The 16,894-nt window shown below is 45.7% G+C and overlaps 2 protein-coding genes across 2 annotated transcripts in view; one reads left to right on the top strand and one right to left on the bottom strand.

Annotated features, from left to right (window-relative positions):
* Positions 1 to 859: 859 nt before the first annotated feature.
* On the bottom strand, positions 860 to 1,549 carry LOC148152601 (uncharacterized; the record flags this gene model as incomplete). The annotated part of the gene is made up of 1 exon (XM_088003546.1): positions 860 to 1,549. A coding segment is annotated over one exon (690 nt), but the record flags the coding sequence as incomplete, so codon positions are not given.
* Positions 1,550 to 1,575: 26 nt separating this feature from the next.
* Positions 1,576 to 16,894, top strand: part of cacna1fb (calcium voltage-gated channel subunit alpha1 Fb) — a 32,183-nt gene continuing 16,864 nt past the window's right edge. Inside the window, exons 1-13 of the mRNA XM_088003547.1 lie at positions 1,576 to 1,926; positions 3,489 to 4,033; positions 4,149 to 4,499; positions 5,128 to 5,303; positions 5,919 to 6,175; positions 10,493 to 10,593; positions 11,374 to 11,479; positions 11,844 to 11,983; positions 14,253 to 14,407; positions 14,480 to 14,632; positions 15,325 to 15,521; positions 15,604 to 15,707; positions 15,789 to 15,940. Of these exons, the coding sequence (XP_087859673.1) occupies positions 1,576 to 1,926; positions 3,489 to 4,033; positions 4,149 to 4,499; positions 5,128 to 5,303; positions 5,919 to 6,175; positions 10,493 to 10,593; positions 11,374 to 11,479; positions 11,844 to 11,983; positions 14,253 to 14,407; positions 14,480 to 14,632; positions 15,325 to 15,521; positions 15,604 to 15,707; positions 15,789 to 15,940 (2,788 nt within the window). The remainder of the gene's footprint in view (positions 1,927 to 3,488; positions 4,034 to 4,148; positions 4,500 to 5,127; positions 5,304 to 5,918; positions 6,176 to 10,492; positions 10,594 to 11,373; positions 11,480 to 11,843; positions 11,984 to 14,252; positions 14,408 to 14,479; positions 14,633 to 15,324; positions 15,522 to 15,603; positions 15,708 to 15,788; positions 15,941 to 16,894) is intronic.

Genomic DNA, 16,894 nt, shown 5'->3' on the forward strand with positions numbered 1-16,894 from the left:
GTCAACGGAAAGTCCCCACAAAGATAGCAACACAAACATGTATGTGTGTGTGTGCGCGCGCGCGCGCTAACTAGCATTGAAGCTAAAGTGGGAAAACAGCGGATCGTTGCTCCATAGGGAGGCTGCTAGCATCTGAGAAGTGGTGTGGTTCTGTTTGTAACGGATAGTAAACTATTCAGAATAAATTGTGTAAATTACTTAAAATTATAGACTATTTAAGATAAAATTGTAAATTATTCAAAGTGAATTATCTAAATTATGAATGTTGCAGATTGCTTATGGATGTTTGTCTGTTTATATTTTGTTTTGTTGGGGTGCTGTGGTGGCGCAGGGGCAAAGCACAACCCATGTATTGAGGCCTTGGTCCTTGTGGTGGAGGTCGCAGGTTCGATTCCTGGCCTGGTGACATTTGCTGCATGTCTTCCCCCTATTTCCTGTCAAACTACTTTCAAATAAAGGCTACTAGAGCCAACAAAACCTTTAAAAAAATTGTTTTGTTTTGCAGGCCTCTAACAGCTGGCAGCGTTTCTGTACCAATGAATGACTTGAACTGTCAAGAAGTTTGGCACAAAGAAACCAAGGCTTAGTGTTTCCTGGTCAAAGCAGTGACACACGTTTTGTTTTATGTTTGAGTTCTGATGTTTTAGTTTACAAGAAAACAGAAAAAAATGAAAATCACCCGTCGAGACTCTGCTGGAGGAAACCAATCAGATGCTGATCCAGACAGAAATGATGTTACATTTCTTTAGATCAGATCAGCTGATGATCAGAGCTCAATAATAAGTGATTATTGATAACTTATTGATGGCTGACTGGAGATGTACCTGATCTGAGCACAACTTCCTGTTCTTCATCACTCTTATTCTGAAGCAAATGGACCCAGTTCTGGATCTGATGAGAAGAGAGTTGTGGACCCAGAGAAGAACTGTCCTGATGGTTCCAGTGGTTCTGGTGGTTCCGGTGGTTCTGGTGGTTCCGGTTCCAGTGGTTCAGATGGTTCCGGTTCCAGTGGTTCTGGTGGTTCCAATGGTTCCGGTTCCAGTGGTTCCTGTTCCAGTGGTTCCAGTGGTTCCAGTGGTTCCTGTTCCAGTGGTTCCGGTGGTTCCAGTTCCAGTGGTTCTGATGGTTCCTGTTCCAGTGGTTCTGGTTCCTGTTCCAGTGGTTCCTGTTCCAGTGGTTCCAGTGGTTCCTGTTCCAGTGGTTCTGATGGTTCCTGTTCCAGTGGTTCCGGTGGTTCCGGTTCCAGTGGTTCTGGTTCCTGTTCCAGTGGTTCCAGTGGTTCCTGTTCCAGTGGTTCTGATGGTTCCTGTTCCAGTGGTTCCTGTTCCAGTGGTTCCGGTGGTTCCGGTTCCAGTGGTTCTGATGGTTCCGGTTCCAGTGGTTCCTGTTCCAGTGGTTCCGGTTCCAGTGGTTCTGGTTCCTGTTCCAGTGGTTCCGGCGGTTCCGGTTCCAGTGGTTCCGGCGGTTCCTGTTCCAGTGGTTCCGGTGGTTCCTGTTCCAGTGGTTCCGGTGGTTCCGGTTCCAGTGGTTCTGGTGGTTCTGATGGTTCCGGTTCCAGTGGTTCTGGTGGTTCCGATGGTTCTGGTTCCAGTGATTCTGGTTCCAGTGGTTCTGGTGGGTCCGGTTCCAGTGGTTCCGATGGTTCCGGTTCCAGTGGTTCCGGTGGTTCCGGTTCCAGTGGTTCCGATGGTTCCTGTTCCAGTGGTTCCGGTGGTTCCGGTTCCAGTGGTTCTGGTGGTTCTGATGGTTCCGGTTCCAGTGGTTCTGGTGGTTCCGATGGTTCTGGTTCCAGTGATTCTGGTTCCAGTGGTTCCCATGGTTCCGGTTCCAGTGGTTCCGGTGGTTCCGGTTCCAGTGGTTCCGATGGTTCCGGTTCCAGTGGTTCTGGTGGTTCCGATGGTTCCTCCATCAGACTCCAACGGTTCTGTAATCAGTTTTAATTTGTTTTACTTTCGTGTCTCCAGGATGTTTTTCTGCTTAAATAAAGGAAATAATAACTAAATGTATAATAAATAAAGTTTCCCATCCAGGCATTTCATGGTTCCTCCTGCAGCAGAACCGGACCAGAACCAGAACCAGCCCTGCAGGCTGGAGTGAAGCTGCATCCACATGTCATGATGTGGAGCTGCCACAAGAGGGCAGCGCCACATTGAAATTCTGCAGGGAAATTAAACATGCTGCAGAACCGAGCCAGAACCATTTCTGGTTCTGTCCGCTCCACCATCACATTGTGAGGGAAATCCTGTCAAATAAATCAGGATTTAAGGACTTATGATGTGAACAGGAACCAGTTCGTCCAGAGTGAGACAGAAGGTCCGATAATGAACCGGGTCGGTTTACAGAGACATTAGCTGGTTCTGAACCGGTGGGTAGAATCTGAACAGAAGAAACACAGAGCCGATTCTGAAGAAGTTGACTAACTCCTGACCAGACCTCAACAGAACATCAACAGAACCTCAGAAACCATGATGAATAAGCTTCAGTCTGATCCGGTAGATCTTTCAGTTCCAGGTTCTGATCCATAGTTTCTATCTGATTGGGATGAACTGATGATCCAAACATCTATGAACTCTGAGCAAAGAGTTCTGCTCTGCCTCTACAGAACCAGAACCAGTTTGCCCACCAGCAGGAGGCGCTGAGAGATGAAGAGTGATGAAGAAGTGAAGGAGGAGAGATGAAAGGGTGATGAAGGAATGATGAAGTGATGAGTCTCATTCTGACTGAAACAACAAACGAGTTAAAGCAGGAAATCCTGAATTCAGTGCTGAGGATTATAAACGGCTTAATATAGCAGCTTAACCACACACACACTCACACACACTAACACACACACACACGTTTGTTTTGCTATCTTTGTGGGGACTTTCGATTGACTTCCATTCATTTCTACTAATTTCTACAGCCTAAACCTGACCTTTACCCTTTTCCTAACCCTAACCATCACATACCTAACCCTAACCAACCAAAACTCAATTCATACCTTAGCCCTAACTCTGACCCCTGACCCAAAAACAGAGTTTCCCCTCGTGGGGACCAGGCTCAGGTCCCCACGAGGAGCAATTGGTCCCCACAACGTAGCATATGTCAGGAAAATCGTCCCCACAAGGTATTACAAACAAACGCACACTCACACACACTAACACACACTCACACACACACTAACACACACTCACACACACTAACACACACACACACTCACACACACACACTAACACACACACACACTCACACACACACACTAACACACACTCACACTCACTAACACACAGTAACACACACACTCACACACAGCCTGCATCTTGTCCATCTGATGGAACCGTTCTGTCGGTCGCCAGCGTCACATTGCTCCAGAACCAGAACCAGCAGCTTTGGGTCAACCCCAGAAGCTGATCCCGTTTCCATGCCAACAGGCAGCAGAGCGGTGGTTCAGTTGGAGTTTGTCCTGTTAGCAGTGGGTTGCTGGTTCGAATCCCTGCTGTGTCTGTCAGAGGCCAGGCATGGTGGAGGAGGTATCATGCTGTGGGAACACTTTCTGGGTTCCTCTGGCTCTGGAAGGAAGGCGTCCATCTTCTTCTGATGATGATGAGACCACAGACCATCATCATCACCAGATCTTCCTCCTCCTCCTCTTCCTTCAGAGGTTAAACTTTTATTGGCGCTGTCTCTTTAACTCCCCCCCTCCCCCCTCTCTCTCTGAGCCTTTGCCTCTAATCTCCGTTCGGGAGCCGAGCGGAGCGGAGCCGGATTACAGACGCTGCTGCGGCCCGATCCGATCGTCCTGCCGGGACATCACAGGACCGCCGGGTCCAGGAGGCGCAGAGGATGACGATGGTCTGCCAGTGACGAAGAGCAGCGAGATGTACGAGGAGAACAGCAGAGGTAAGTTCTGGAGGACAGGTTCTGGAGAGGACGGGTTCTGGAGGAGGGGACGGGTTCTGGAAGAGAACGGGTTGTGGAGAGGACAGGTTCTGGAGGAGGGGACGGGTTGTGGAGAGGACAGGTTCTGGAAGAGAACGGGTTCTGGAGAGGACAGGTTCTGGAGGAGGGGACGGGTTCTGGAGGAGAAAGCGTTTGAAGAAGTTGAATGCTCAGTGTCTTCAGGTTGCTGAAGTCTGGATCCGACCTGAACTCGGTCCGGTTGCCTTCAGCTCTTCCATCAGAACCAACCGTGGATCCATCAGGGAGCCAGATGCTCAGGTTCTTCTGGACCTGCCAGTGGTTCTGCTCCTGCGTCTGCTCTCTGTTGGACGCTGGTTCCCCTTTGGACCGCTCTCGTCAGGAGGCGGATCCTCGTTGGAGCGGCTCCTTCTAGAGGAGGATCTAGAAGGACAAGACCGTCTTCTTGAAGTCGTCACAGGGACGGTCCAATCTGGAGTCAGGCTAAGGAGAACTGGCTCAGAACTTGGTTCTGGTTCTGAAGGCTTTGAGTGTTCAGCTCTGGTTCCTCCTCTCAGGTTTCCTGTTGAGGACCAGGCGGTTCTGGAGGGAGAACTTCCTGGGTCAGACTTGGTTCTGGCTTTGGCCTGCTGGACCAGAACCTCCAGTGGAACCAGACCCGTTAGTATCTGAGGATGAAGATACAGTACCTTCAGACAGAACCTCAGAGCAGGGTATGGTACCGGGGTATTGGCCGGGTCACCACAGATGGACCCGTTTGGCCCGCTCTCTGGATGAAGATGCTCTCCATTCCTCATCTGGTGTTGCCATGGAAACAGGTGGGAGCACGTGTGATCGGATCAGCGCTACAGCAGTTAATCTTTCCATTGTTCTGAGTTAATCAAACCGGGCCTAAAACCCGATTGACTCCAGAGGTTCTGGAGCAGCTTTTGGAAAGATCAGAATCTTTGATTGGGTTGAGGAAGCAGTCTGAGGTTCTGGGTAATCAGAGACAAGTCTGCTCAGTGGTTCTGGTAGTGCTGCTGGCCCGGTTCTGTTCACTGTGATGTGACCTTTTGGGTCTCTGTGACCAAAACCGGCTCAGAGTCGGACTCCAGCTGTGGGAACGATGGAAGGATCCGCCGACCGGCTGAAGGTTCCCAGGAGACTCAGACCTTCAGGGGTCCAGCAGGTCCAGATCTGATCCAGACTGAGAGTTTACTTCCTGGATAATCTGTTCCTGTTTTCCAGGCTGGCAGTGAACATATCACATCCATGTTCCTCCACCTGCCTCAGACAACAGCTGGTCGGTAGCAAAGCATTGTGGGAAATCCTGGGAGTGACTCCAGATAGGGTGGAACCTCTTCCAGAGCGATGCTTCACACAGCCTCCGGGGGGCGCCGTGATGGTCCCCATAGGGATAGAAAGTCAGCCCGAACATGTGTGTGTCCTCAGGATTTAACACAGAAATCACGTCCTAGATCCGCCGTGGACACACAGATCTAGGTCACAGCTGTTCCCCACACACACCTCCTCCCCTCCCTCACCTCCTCTTCCTCCTCCTGCTTCCCTCCTGTCTGACCTTGCAGGAGGACAAAGAGGACAGAACATCTTTTTCGTTCTGCTGTCAGGTCAGAACCAGCAGAACCGACGTTCCGCCTCCAGAACCCTAAACGATCTATGGATCCAGGACAAGATGCAGGATTCACCTGAAGCTTATCTGGACTGGATCCATGGAGCCTTTGGGTTTGAGAGCCACTGCTGTCGCTCCGGAACCCAACATCCAGAACCACAGAACCGAACTGGACCAAGAACCAGCTGAGATTCTGGTTCTGAGCTCAGTTCCTGCTGCTTAAACACCTCAGAGTCTAGATGGAGAAAAACTTCCAGTCTGAACCCAAACTGGGAACCATTTAGACGTTTAGAAATACCTTCATGTTGGGCCGGAAACCCAAATCGGATTAATCAATCAGTCGATAACTAGAGAAAACGCTGCAATATTCAGGTTCATCAGCTGCTGGTTCCACTCTGTGTGTCTGCAGGTAGCGCTCGCAACGGCTACGCCACGACGGTGGATGGAGAGGATGGGGGAGAGGAGGAGGAGGAGGGGGGAGAGGCGGATGGAGGGGGAGGAAGTGGAGGAGGAAGAGACGAAGAAGAGGAAAAGGATGCAGAGTGGGACGAGGAGCTGGACGGAGGAGATGAAGGTGGAGTGAGGATGACGAGAACCGACACACTTCACTCCACCACAAGCTCCACTGGAACACAGAGAAGAAGAGGACAACACGCCAAGAAACAGGTGAGAACAGACTAACTTCAGCTTAGAACAGACTAACTTCAGCTTAGAACAGACTAACTTCAGCTTAGAACAGACTAACTTCAGCTACTAACTTCATCTTAGAACAGACTAACTTCAGCTTAGAACAGACTAACTTCAGCTACTAACATCAGCTTAGAACAGACTAACTTCAGCTTAGAACAGACTAACTTTAGCTTAGAACAGACTAACTTCAGCTTAGAACAGACTAACTTTAGCTTAGAACAGACTAACTTCAGCTTAGAACAGACTAACTTTAGCTACTAACTTCAGCTTAGAACAGACTAACTTCAGCTACTAACTTCATCTTAGAACAGACTAACTTCAGCTTAGAACAGACTAACTTCAGCTTAGAACAGACTAACTTCAGCTTAGAACAGACTAACTTCAGCTACTAACATCAGCTTAGAACAGACTAACTTCATCTTAGAACAGACTAACATCAGCTTAGAACAGACTAACTTCAGCTTAGAACAGACTAACTTCAGCTTAGAACAGACTAACTTCAGCTTAGAACAGACTAACTTTAGCTTAGAACAGACTAACTTCAGCTTAGAACAGACTAACTTTAGCTACTAACTTCAGCTTAGAACAGACTAACTTCAGCTTAGAACAGACTAACTTCAGCTTAGAACAGACTAACTTCAGCTTAGAACAGACTAACTTTAGCTACTAACTTCAGCTTAGAACAGACTAACTTCAGCTTAGAACAGACTAACTTCAGCTACTAACTTCATCTTAGAACAGACTGACTTCAGCTTAGAACAGACTAACTTTAGCTTAGAACAGACTAACTTCAGCTTAGAACAGACTAACTTTAGCTTAGAACAGACTAACTTCAGTTTAGAACAGACTAACTTCAGCTACTAAATTCATCTTAGAACAGACTAACTTCAGCTTATAACAGACTAACTTTAGCTTAGAACAGACTAACATCAGCTTAGAACAGACTAACATCAGCTACTAACATCAGCTTAGAACAGACTAACTTCAGCTTAGAACAGACTAACTTCAGCTTAGAACAGACTAACATCAGCTTAGAACAGACTAACATCAGCTTAGAACAGACTAACTTCATCTTAGAACAGACTAACTTCAGCTACTAACATCAGCTTAGAACAGACTAACTTCATCTTAGAACAGACTAACATCAGCTTAGAACAGACTAACTTCATCTTAGAACAGACTAACTTCATCTTAGAACAGACTAACTTCAGCTACTAACATCAGCTTAGAACAGACTAACTTCATCTTAGAACAGACTAACATCAGCTTAGAACAGACTAACTTCAGCTTAGAACAGACTAACTTCAGCTTAGAACAGACTAACTTCAGCTTAGAACAGACTAACTTTAGCTTAGAACAGACTAACTTTAGCTTAGAACAGACTAACTTCAGCTACTAACTTCATCTTAGAACAGACTAACTTCAGCTTAGAACAGACTAACTTTAGCTTAGAACAGACTAACTTCAGCTTAGAACAGACTAACTTCAGCTACTAACTTCAGCTTAGAACAGACTAACTTCAGCTACTAACTTCAGCTACTAACTTCAGCTTAGAACAGACTAACTTCAGCTTAGAACAGACTAACTTTAGCTACTAACTTCAGCTTAGAACAGACTAACTTCAGCTTAGAACAGACTAACTTCAGCTACTAACTTCATCTTAGAACAGACTAACTTCAGCTTAGAACAGACTAACTTTAGCTTAGAACAGACTAACTTCAGTTTAGAACAGACTAACTTCAGCTACTAAATTCATCTTAGAACAGACTAACTTCAGCTACTAAATTCATCTTAGAACAGACTAACATCAGCTACTAACATCAGCTTAGAACAGACTAACTTCAGCTTAGAACAGACTAACTTCAGCTTAGAACAGACTAACTTCAGCTTAGAACAGACTAACTTTAGCTTAGAACAGACTAACTTCAGTTTAGAACAAACTAACATCAGCTTAGAACAGACTAACATCAGCTACTAACATCAGCTTAGAACAGACTAACTTCAGCTTAGAACAGACTAACTTCAGCTTAGAACAGACTAACTTCAGCTTAGAACAGACTAACATCAGCTTAGAACAGACTAACATCAGCTTAGAACAGACTAACTTCATCTTAGAACAGACTAACTTCAGCTACTAACTTCAGCTTAGAACAGACTAACTTCAGCTTAGAACAGACTAACTTCATCTTAGAACAGACTAACTTCATCTTAGAACAGACTAACTTCAGCTACTAACATCAGCTTAGAACAGACTAACATCAGCTACTAACATCAGCTTAGAACAGACTAACTTCAGCTTAGAACAGACTAACATCAGCTTAGAACAGACTAACTTCAGCTTAGAACAGACTAACATCAGTTTAGAACAGACTAACTTCAGCTTAGAACAGACTAACTTCAGCTTAGAACAGACTAACTTCAGCTACTAACTTCAGCTACTAACTTCAGCTTAGAACAGACTAACTTCAGCTTAGAACAGACTAACTTCAGCTTAGAACAGACTAACATCAGCTTAGAACAGACTAACATCAGCTTAGAACAGACTAACATCAGCTTAGAACAGACTAACTTTAGCTTAGAACAGACTAACTTTAGCTTAGAACAGACTAACATCAGCTTAGAACAGACTAACATCAGCTTAGAACAGACTAACTTTAGCTTAGAACAGACTAACTTTAGCTTAGAACAGACTAACTTTAGCTTAGAACAGACTAACTTTAGCTTAGAACAGACTAACATCAGCTTAGAACAGACTAACATCAGCTTAGAACAGACTAACTTTAGCTTAGAACAGACTAACTTTAGCTTAGAACAGACTAACTTTAGCTTAGAACAGACTAACATCAGCTTAGAACAGACTAACATCAGCTTAGAACAGACTAACTTCAGCTACTAACTTCATCTTAGAACAGACTAACTTCAGCTTAGAACAGACTAACTTCAGCTTAGAACAGACTAACATCAGCTTAGAACAGACTAACATCAGCTTAGAACAGACTAACATCAGCTTAGAACAGACTAACTTTAGCTTAGAACAGACTAACTTTAGCTTAGAACAGACTAACATCAGCTTAGAACAGACTAACATCAGCTTAGAACAGACTAACTTTAGCTTAGAACAGACTAACTTTAGCTTAGAACAGACTAACTTTAGCTTAGAACAGACTAACTTTAGCTTAGAACAGACTAACATCAGCTTAGAACAGACTAACTTTAGCTTAGAACAGACTAACATCAGCTTAGAACAGACTAACTTCAGCTACTAACTTCAGCTACTAACTTCAGCTTAGAACAGACTAACTTTAGCTTAGAACAGACTAACTTTAGCTTAGAACAGACTAACATCAGCTTAGAACAGACTAACATCAGCTTAGAACAGACTAACTTTAGCTTAGAACAGACTAACTTTAGCTTAGAACAGACTAACATCAGCTTAGAACAGACTAACATCAGCTTAGAACAGACTAACTTTAGCTTAGAACAGACTAACTTTAGCTTAGAACAGACTAACATCAGCTTAGAACAGACTAACATCAGCTTAGAACAGACTAACATCTGTTCTAAGATGTTAGTCTTAGAACAGATGTTCTAACACCGGCTTGTTCTAAGCTGGTGTTAGAACAAGCTAACACCAGCTTAGAACAGATTAACATCAGCCTAGAACATGCTAACACCAGCTTAGAACAACCTAACATCAGCTTAGAACAACCTAACATCAGCTTAGAACAGACTAACATCAGCTTAGAACAGACTAACATCTGTTCTAAGATGTTAGTCTTAGAACAGATGTTCTAACACCAGCTTGTTCTAAGCTGATGTTAGAACAAGCTAACACCAGCTTAGAACATGCTAACATCAAGTGAAAACATGCCATGGAGAAGTTCAGATATTAAATGATAAACATGTCCTTCATTTGCAGAAATGATAAAATCTTTCAGCGTTATTTCAGTCATTTTCCTGACCAGAACCCTATACCAGTGTTCTGCTGACATCAAGTGGTTCTGATTCTTCTGACTTGATGATGATGGGATGAAATGAGAGCCAGAGATCTGGTGGTCACTCTGAAGTCAGCTGTATTTTTATGAACATATGAAACATCTCAATATCTTCAACATTCTGCGGCCCCAGACCTCAGAGGCCATGATAATTGGTTCTACTAGAACATCTGAAGAACCAATCCGTTTTGTTCTGTAAAACTTTCTCATTAGGAGGATGTGGTGGCTCTTCACTCTGAACCGGATACATTACCATAGAAACTGATGATGTAAGTGATATTGTCACCTTCCTCCTCAGGTGCAGGGCAGCAACCAGGTCCAGCGGGCCCCCAGAGCATTGTTCTGTCTGAAGCTCAACAACCCAATCCGACGCGCCGCACTTCACATTGTCGAGTGGAAGTATCCTTCAGCCAATCAGCTGCCAGAACATTATAAATAATGTGTAACCATGGTTACACATTATTTATAATTCCAGTTTGAACCTGACATCATTCTGGTTCCGTTGGCATCAGAACCCTCTGGTGTCATCACATGCAAATGGTTCTGGTTTTACAGAGAGATGTTTTCACCCAATTTTCATGCAAATCTGAGCAAACATTTAAAATATCACAAATAGAGAAAATGCGAATTAGCAGTGTTTCCATCCCCTGGTCTGGAATGAATTAACCAGGCTAGGATAATTTGGTCAGATGTGGACGTACACACAGCTGTAATAACAGTAAAAAGTTTGCAAAGTCAGAATTTATTGGGCAAATGTGAGTCCATCTCCCATTAATGAACTATTTTTCAGAAAACCCAAAATCCACTTCAAGCAAGTGCAAAATCTTTGAGTTTTGCTGTTTCCATCAACCACTTTTAATGTGATACTTCAAAATGCGAATAAAAACACTGATGGAAACACAGCTATTGTTTTCTGTGGGAGATCTGACACGGTCATCAGAACCTCCAAGTCCAGTGTCTCCAGAACCATGCTGAGCTGGAGACTACTGGAAGGGAAAGAGAGTGGGCATGTGTCTCTGCTCTCTGATTGGACAGAAACCAGGAAGTCCTCCAGCAGAGGGAGACAGAAATGGGTTCTGGGGCCATTAAAGGCTCCTGACCGAACAGGAAGCTACAGATCAGATGTAGGATCAGGCAGTTCCTCTGGTAGTTTCAGAACTTCCTGAACTTGTTTCTCAGACCGTTCGATATCTTCATCCTGTTAGCCATCTTTGCTAACTGCGTGGCTCTGGGAGTTTCCAAACCATTTCCTGAAGATGACTCCAACTCCACCAACCATGACCTGGTGAGAGAAGGCCTGACCTCCAGAATGAGAACCTGGGGCTGTGGAGGCAGCGGTGCAGGATAAATGCCGGAGCAGCGGATGATTGACAGATCTGTGATCGGCTCTGAGGACTTTCTGTTCTGCTGCTCCAGCTCTCTCTGCTCTCAGCGTCCTCCTCCATCTACAGACCGAGCCTGTTGTTCACACAGTCACTTCCTGTTGGAGTGATGGCTGTGCCTCGCTCTCAGCTGAACTCAGGAGATGTTGTTCACTGGTCTTCCACCCAACGGACTTAAACATTTTACTGAGATTATCCAGTCCATGTTCTCCTGTCACCAGAACCCATCACGTGTCCAGTTCTGACGGACCTTGTTCTGTGTTTCAGGAACAAGTGGAGTACGTCTTCCTCATAATCTTCACCATAGAGACCTTCCTGAAGATCCTGGCCTACGGTCTGGTGATGCACCCCAGCTCCTACATCCGTAACGGCTGGAACCTACTGGACTTCGTCATCGTCATTGTTGGGTAGGAACACAGAAGACCTGGAGGTTTCTGTAGGCCTTTCAATCCTTCTGTGTGTGAGTCCCAGGTTCTGACCCGCTTTATTTCAGTAGTTTATATATCTGAAGTGAAGTGATTCATAGTTTTCAATGATTTTACGAATAAAATCCATTCATCAGCAGCCTGGAGACCCATACTTTCCTCTCTCCAGCCACTGGGACCAGATCCTCCCAAAGTGTTGGTTCCCAGGCCAGCTGAGGATCGTTGTTCCTCCAGCGGTCCTCTGACACCCGAGGAAAGCCCAGAGCACACAACTGAGTTTAGGATGGCAGTGTAACTGGAGGGGTTCTGGTTCTGGCCTCAGAAGTTCTTCAGAACCCTATAGAACAACCACCGTCAGGTGCAGCATGTTACTGCAAAAATCTTTGAAGTGTGGATGCAAACATAAACATTACAATGCATACTTCTCAGACTGACTGTTTTTCAGATTTCCCATCAGCCATTTTAATTTCAAAATAACAGAAATTTTATAAGATGGCTGTCATTTTTAAGCCCTTTAACTATGCTGTAGTCGTAACTCGGTGCTCAGGAAGACTGAGCCAGATGTCACGGTTAGACAACAGGGAAGAGATAGGGGTGTCCCGTCAGACCGTCAGTTCCCAGAACCACAAAAAATGAAAATCTTGTAAAAGTGCACACGAGGTCAGTGCGACCCCTTTAAGGACTGCTGGAGAGCTTAACCAGTTACTACCATCAGATATTCCTCATTTTCATGACTTGGATTAATGGATTAACTTCATATCAAGTCATGTTTTCCACTTTGATCATAACGTTCATAAAGTAATAAAATGCAGCAGAATCAGAAACGGGGAACTTCGCTGTTCACGAGTCTCACACCAGTCATCAACGGGAAGGAGAAGAAGGTGAGAGACACAGACAGACAGTCAACTTAATGGTTACTTTTGGCTTCTGTTAATTTTTTTAGGTGTAGCGGTTTCGCGTTAGCAGAGCTAAGAGATTCTTGTTTAGTGAATTAATAATTATTGGGCCAAACTTTTTTGTCAGCTGTGCCTCTACTGATAAAAGCTACTGTCCATTTTAGTACAAACATTATTTCCATTTTGAACAATGGCTGCCGAGGTTGTAATAGAGATTCCATGTCCAGACTTGAAAGATGATGTTCTCCATCCATCCAGCCTGACTGAGCTGAAATGTTTCAGTCTGGAGATGATGGAGCGGTTGGCTCCGAGCCTGCAGACCTGGAGCTTCACCCTCTGTCCTCACTGCAGGACGAAACATGACTGGACGTCCTCGGAGCAATGATGATGCTGGTGATGATAAAGCTGTTGTCATGGTAACTCTCCCTGGGGATGCTTTGCTCCACTTCACTGCATCAGAGACAGCAATGGACCTTCTGGAGTTTGCTTCATGCTATTCTGCAGGAGATTGGATGTAAACTGCTGCGCCTGGATGAGGAGAAGGTCTCGGTGGACACCTGATCTGTGGTGGCGAGCTAAAAGGATTTACTGCTTCATCTATGGTCCTGAGATGCCTACCAGGACTAAAAGAACCAGAACCAAAACACAAGCACCTGAAAGGAGTCTCCTCTGTAGAGGTGCTGCTGCTGCTCTACAGTGTTCCAGCTTCATCTGATCATCTGGACGCCTCCAGTTGGAGGTTTTCCTGGTCCTTCCCAGTGGGTGAGGATCCAAAACTCCAAGGTGGGACTGGTTATCCTTGTTATCCAGGAATACGTTGGGATCCTGCAGGGTGAGCTGCAGAGAGAACGTCTGGGTTTCCCTCCTGGACCTGTGACTTCCTAACCTTTCCATCGCCTTTCTACGCAACTACATTCGACTCATCTCGTCTAGCAATTAAAGAGGAATGATTAAAGCTTTTTATTGCTGGCAAAGATGTAGTCACTTTACTCCCCACAGGGTTAGCATGACATACGTCATGGCCAGATATTAGCATTGAGTGAAATCAGAGACAATCTTTTTGAACTTTGACAGAGTTTACACCTCCAGAAAACAAACATTTCTCAATATTCATCCAGACCCTCTGGACGGAGCAAAGTGTAGAGAAAGGGGCTGGTTTTTACCAGGTCAGCAGTCGATGGAGGGTCACATGGTGGGTAGTTTCAGTTTACTCAGTCCTCAGGGACCCGACAGAAACCAACATATTAACTGGATGCAAACCTGAACAGTGAGACACCTGGAGGAAACTCCTGGGGATGCCACACCTTCAGAAGTACAACATGTAACTGATGTTTCACTTTTCTTTCTGTGTGCAGGTTATTCAGCGTCGTCCTGGAGACGATGACTCATAAGTCAAGTGGTGAGCAGGCAACCACTCACCACATGCCAGGGAAGCCGGGAGGCCTGGACGTCAAAGCTCTGAGAGCCTTCAGGGTGCTACGACCCCTCAGGCTGGTCTCTGGAGTCCCCAGTGAGTTTCCTGGACAGGGACCTGACTGGACAATGCGTGTCCAACATGTCTTCAGTTCTGTGTGTTCTTCAGGTCTGCAGATCGTCCTGAACTCCATCATGAAGGCAATGGTTCCTCTGCTACACATTGCTCTATTGGTTCTCTTCGTCATCATCATCTATGCCATCATTGGCTTGGAACTCTTCATTGGACGTATGCACAGGACCTGCTATTACATCGGGACAGGTGCTGTACACAAATGGACTGGTCACACCTGTAATCACTCACTCCTCACAAGATCCAGAGAGAGTCATGAAGATACTTTCACTCGGTTTGTCTGGGCAATCTTTCCTAAATGTTCAGCTGCTGAAAGGATGAAGAGTGACTCCCTTCTGGTTCATCTCTCTTTGAGGCCTTTAGCAGATTTGGTTTGACCAGTTGAGTCCAAAACAAAGAAATAAAACACCAAACATGTTTATTTGAAGATCCCTTCACCTGGATGAAGGGATTTTCATGCGAGGACGGAACCTGTGGTGGCTTTGGGAGCTGCAGGCTCTGCTGAACAGTCGGCAGGTTGAGACTCCCATGTTGATTCTACAAGCCTCCTGATTCAGGAAGCTTTGGGCGCTGAAGCAACCGCTGGAATAATAAACCACAAACCTCCCAAACATCCTTCATACATCCGATCATGACCAGCACTGCTGGCTTCTGGCCGAGTCTTCACTCTTAAACAATACCTTATCTTAAACAAATAAAATAAGCATTCAATTGTCAAACACTGATATTTAGTGATTTACTGTCAGGGAAAATGTTTCTTCATAGTGTTGTCTCGCCCAGGCTGTCATCTCTTTAGGAAGTTGTCTTTTTTGGGTATTGCCTCGTCATCTTCTTGTCTCCTCAGTGACTTTTCTTCTACTGATTGTCCTTCTTGTCTCCAGATAACTACGTGGAGGACGAGCCGGTGCCGTGTGCGTTTGCCGGACATGGTCGCCAGTGCACTGTGAACGGCTCTGAGTGTCGGGGCCGGTGGGACGGTCCCAATGGTGGAATCACCAACTTCGATAATTTCTTCTTTGCCATGTTGACGGTGTTTCAGTGCATCACCATGGAGGGATGGACCGATGTGCTGTACTGGGTGAGGACTCGCCTCCAGTTGTCCTCCCGTACTCAGAGATGTGTCCACATCTCCTCATCCTTCTCCTCGTCTCTCTCTGCAGATGAACGATGCCATTGGCTTTGAGCTGCCCTGGGTATATTTTGTCAGTCTAGTGATTTTTGGATCCTTCTTTGTTCTGAATCTGGTTTTGGGAGTCCTCAGCGGGTCAGTTCAACTCCCAGAACATTCTGATGGTAGGACCGGACCAGAACTCAACTCTAAATGAATGCCGTTTGAATGTTTCAGAGAGTTCAGTAAGGAGAGGGAGAAGGCCAAAGCCCGGGGAGACTTCCAGAAGCTCCGGGAGAAGCAGCAGATGGAGGAGGATCTGTGTGGATACATGGACTGGATCACTCAGGCGGAGGACATGGATGAACTGGACGAGGACGGTAACCCACGTAAGTCAGACTCTAGTGAGTCGGTGTTTTCATCCTTCAGTTCAGTAGTTTGACGTTCAGAGAGAGATAATCCAGACTCAGCCCAGCACTCCATATCAGCTCAGATTAAAGGAGAGAGCTGCAGAATCAGGTCATGTGACATGGCTTACCATTGGTCACATGACTGAGCTGAGCATTAGTCGGGTCACGAAGAGATCCAGATCAATCAGAACATCAAGAACACAGCTGAAGAGGTCAGATGTGCCTTCTGGAGTCTGATGTCAAAATTATGTCCACACAGGACAACCGTACTGCCGTCCTCAGGTCCACTTTGACCTCAGTAGATCATCTATGGATCTCTCCAGAGAGGAGAACGGCGAACGGGTCAGACTGGACAATCAAGAAGCACAAACACTGAAGGTCTCCTTCAAGGTCCACATCCAAAACTGCTGCTTTCTGAGAGGATCAGACTCCGATGGCTTGTTGAGGTCCTCAACCTTCAGGGCACAGGTTCTTATCATGGTTCTGATGAGCAACATGCTCACACCTAAAACAGCTAGACTTCTGCACATCTTCTCTCTGGAACCTTCAGAAACATGTAGCTCCCATTAACAGATGGCGAGAAGGCTCTGGTTGGATCATTCTCCGTCCATCTGTCCATCATCTTCCATGATGGACCTCTTCTCCTGACCTGTAAGGCAGAGCCCGTCTTCCCTGTGGATCAGGAGTCTTCGAGTGCAGTCATTGAGGTCTGGTATTCTGTACCTGTTAGATCTGTCTGGTCCAAAATACCTGGGCTGAGTCACCTCCGTAGTGTTTGGTCCAGTTCTCCAGAGTCCCCCTAACAACGTCATTATTTGACTCGTGTGTTGAAGCAGAGATGCATCTAAAAGTTGCAGGATTCTGGTCCAAAGAGGCTTGGAGTCAAGGATGCCTGCTGTAGAGGAAACATATTTCAGCTGCTTGTCATTCCTT

The sequence above is a fragment of the Poecilia mexicana genome, unplaced genomic scaffold (assembly GCF_051168715.1).
Source record: "Poecilia mexicana isolate PSO_F unplaced genomic scaffold, ASM5116871v1 scaffold_23, whole genome shotgun sequence".
Taxonomy (NCBI): domain Eukaryota; kingdom Metazoa; phylum Chordata; class Actinopteri; order Cyprinodontiformes; family Poeciliidae; genus Poecilia; species Poecilia mexicana.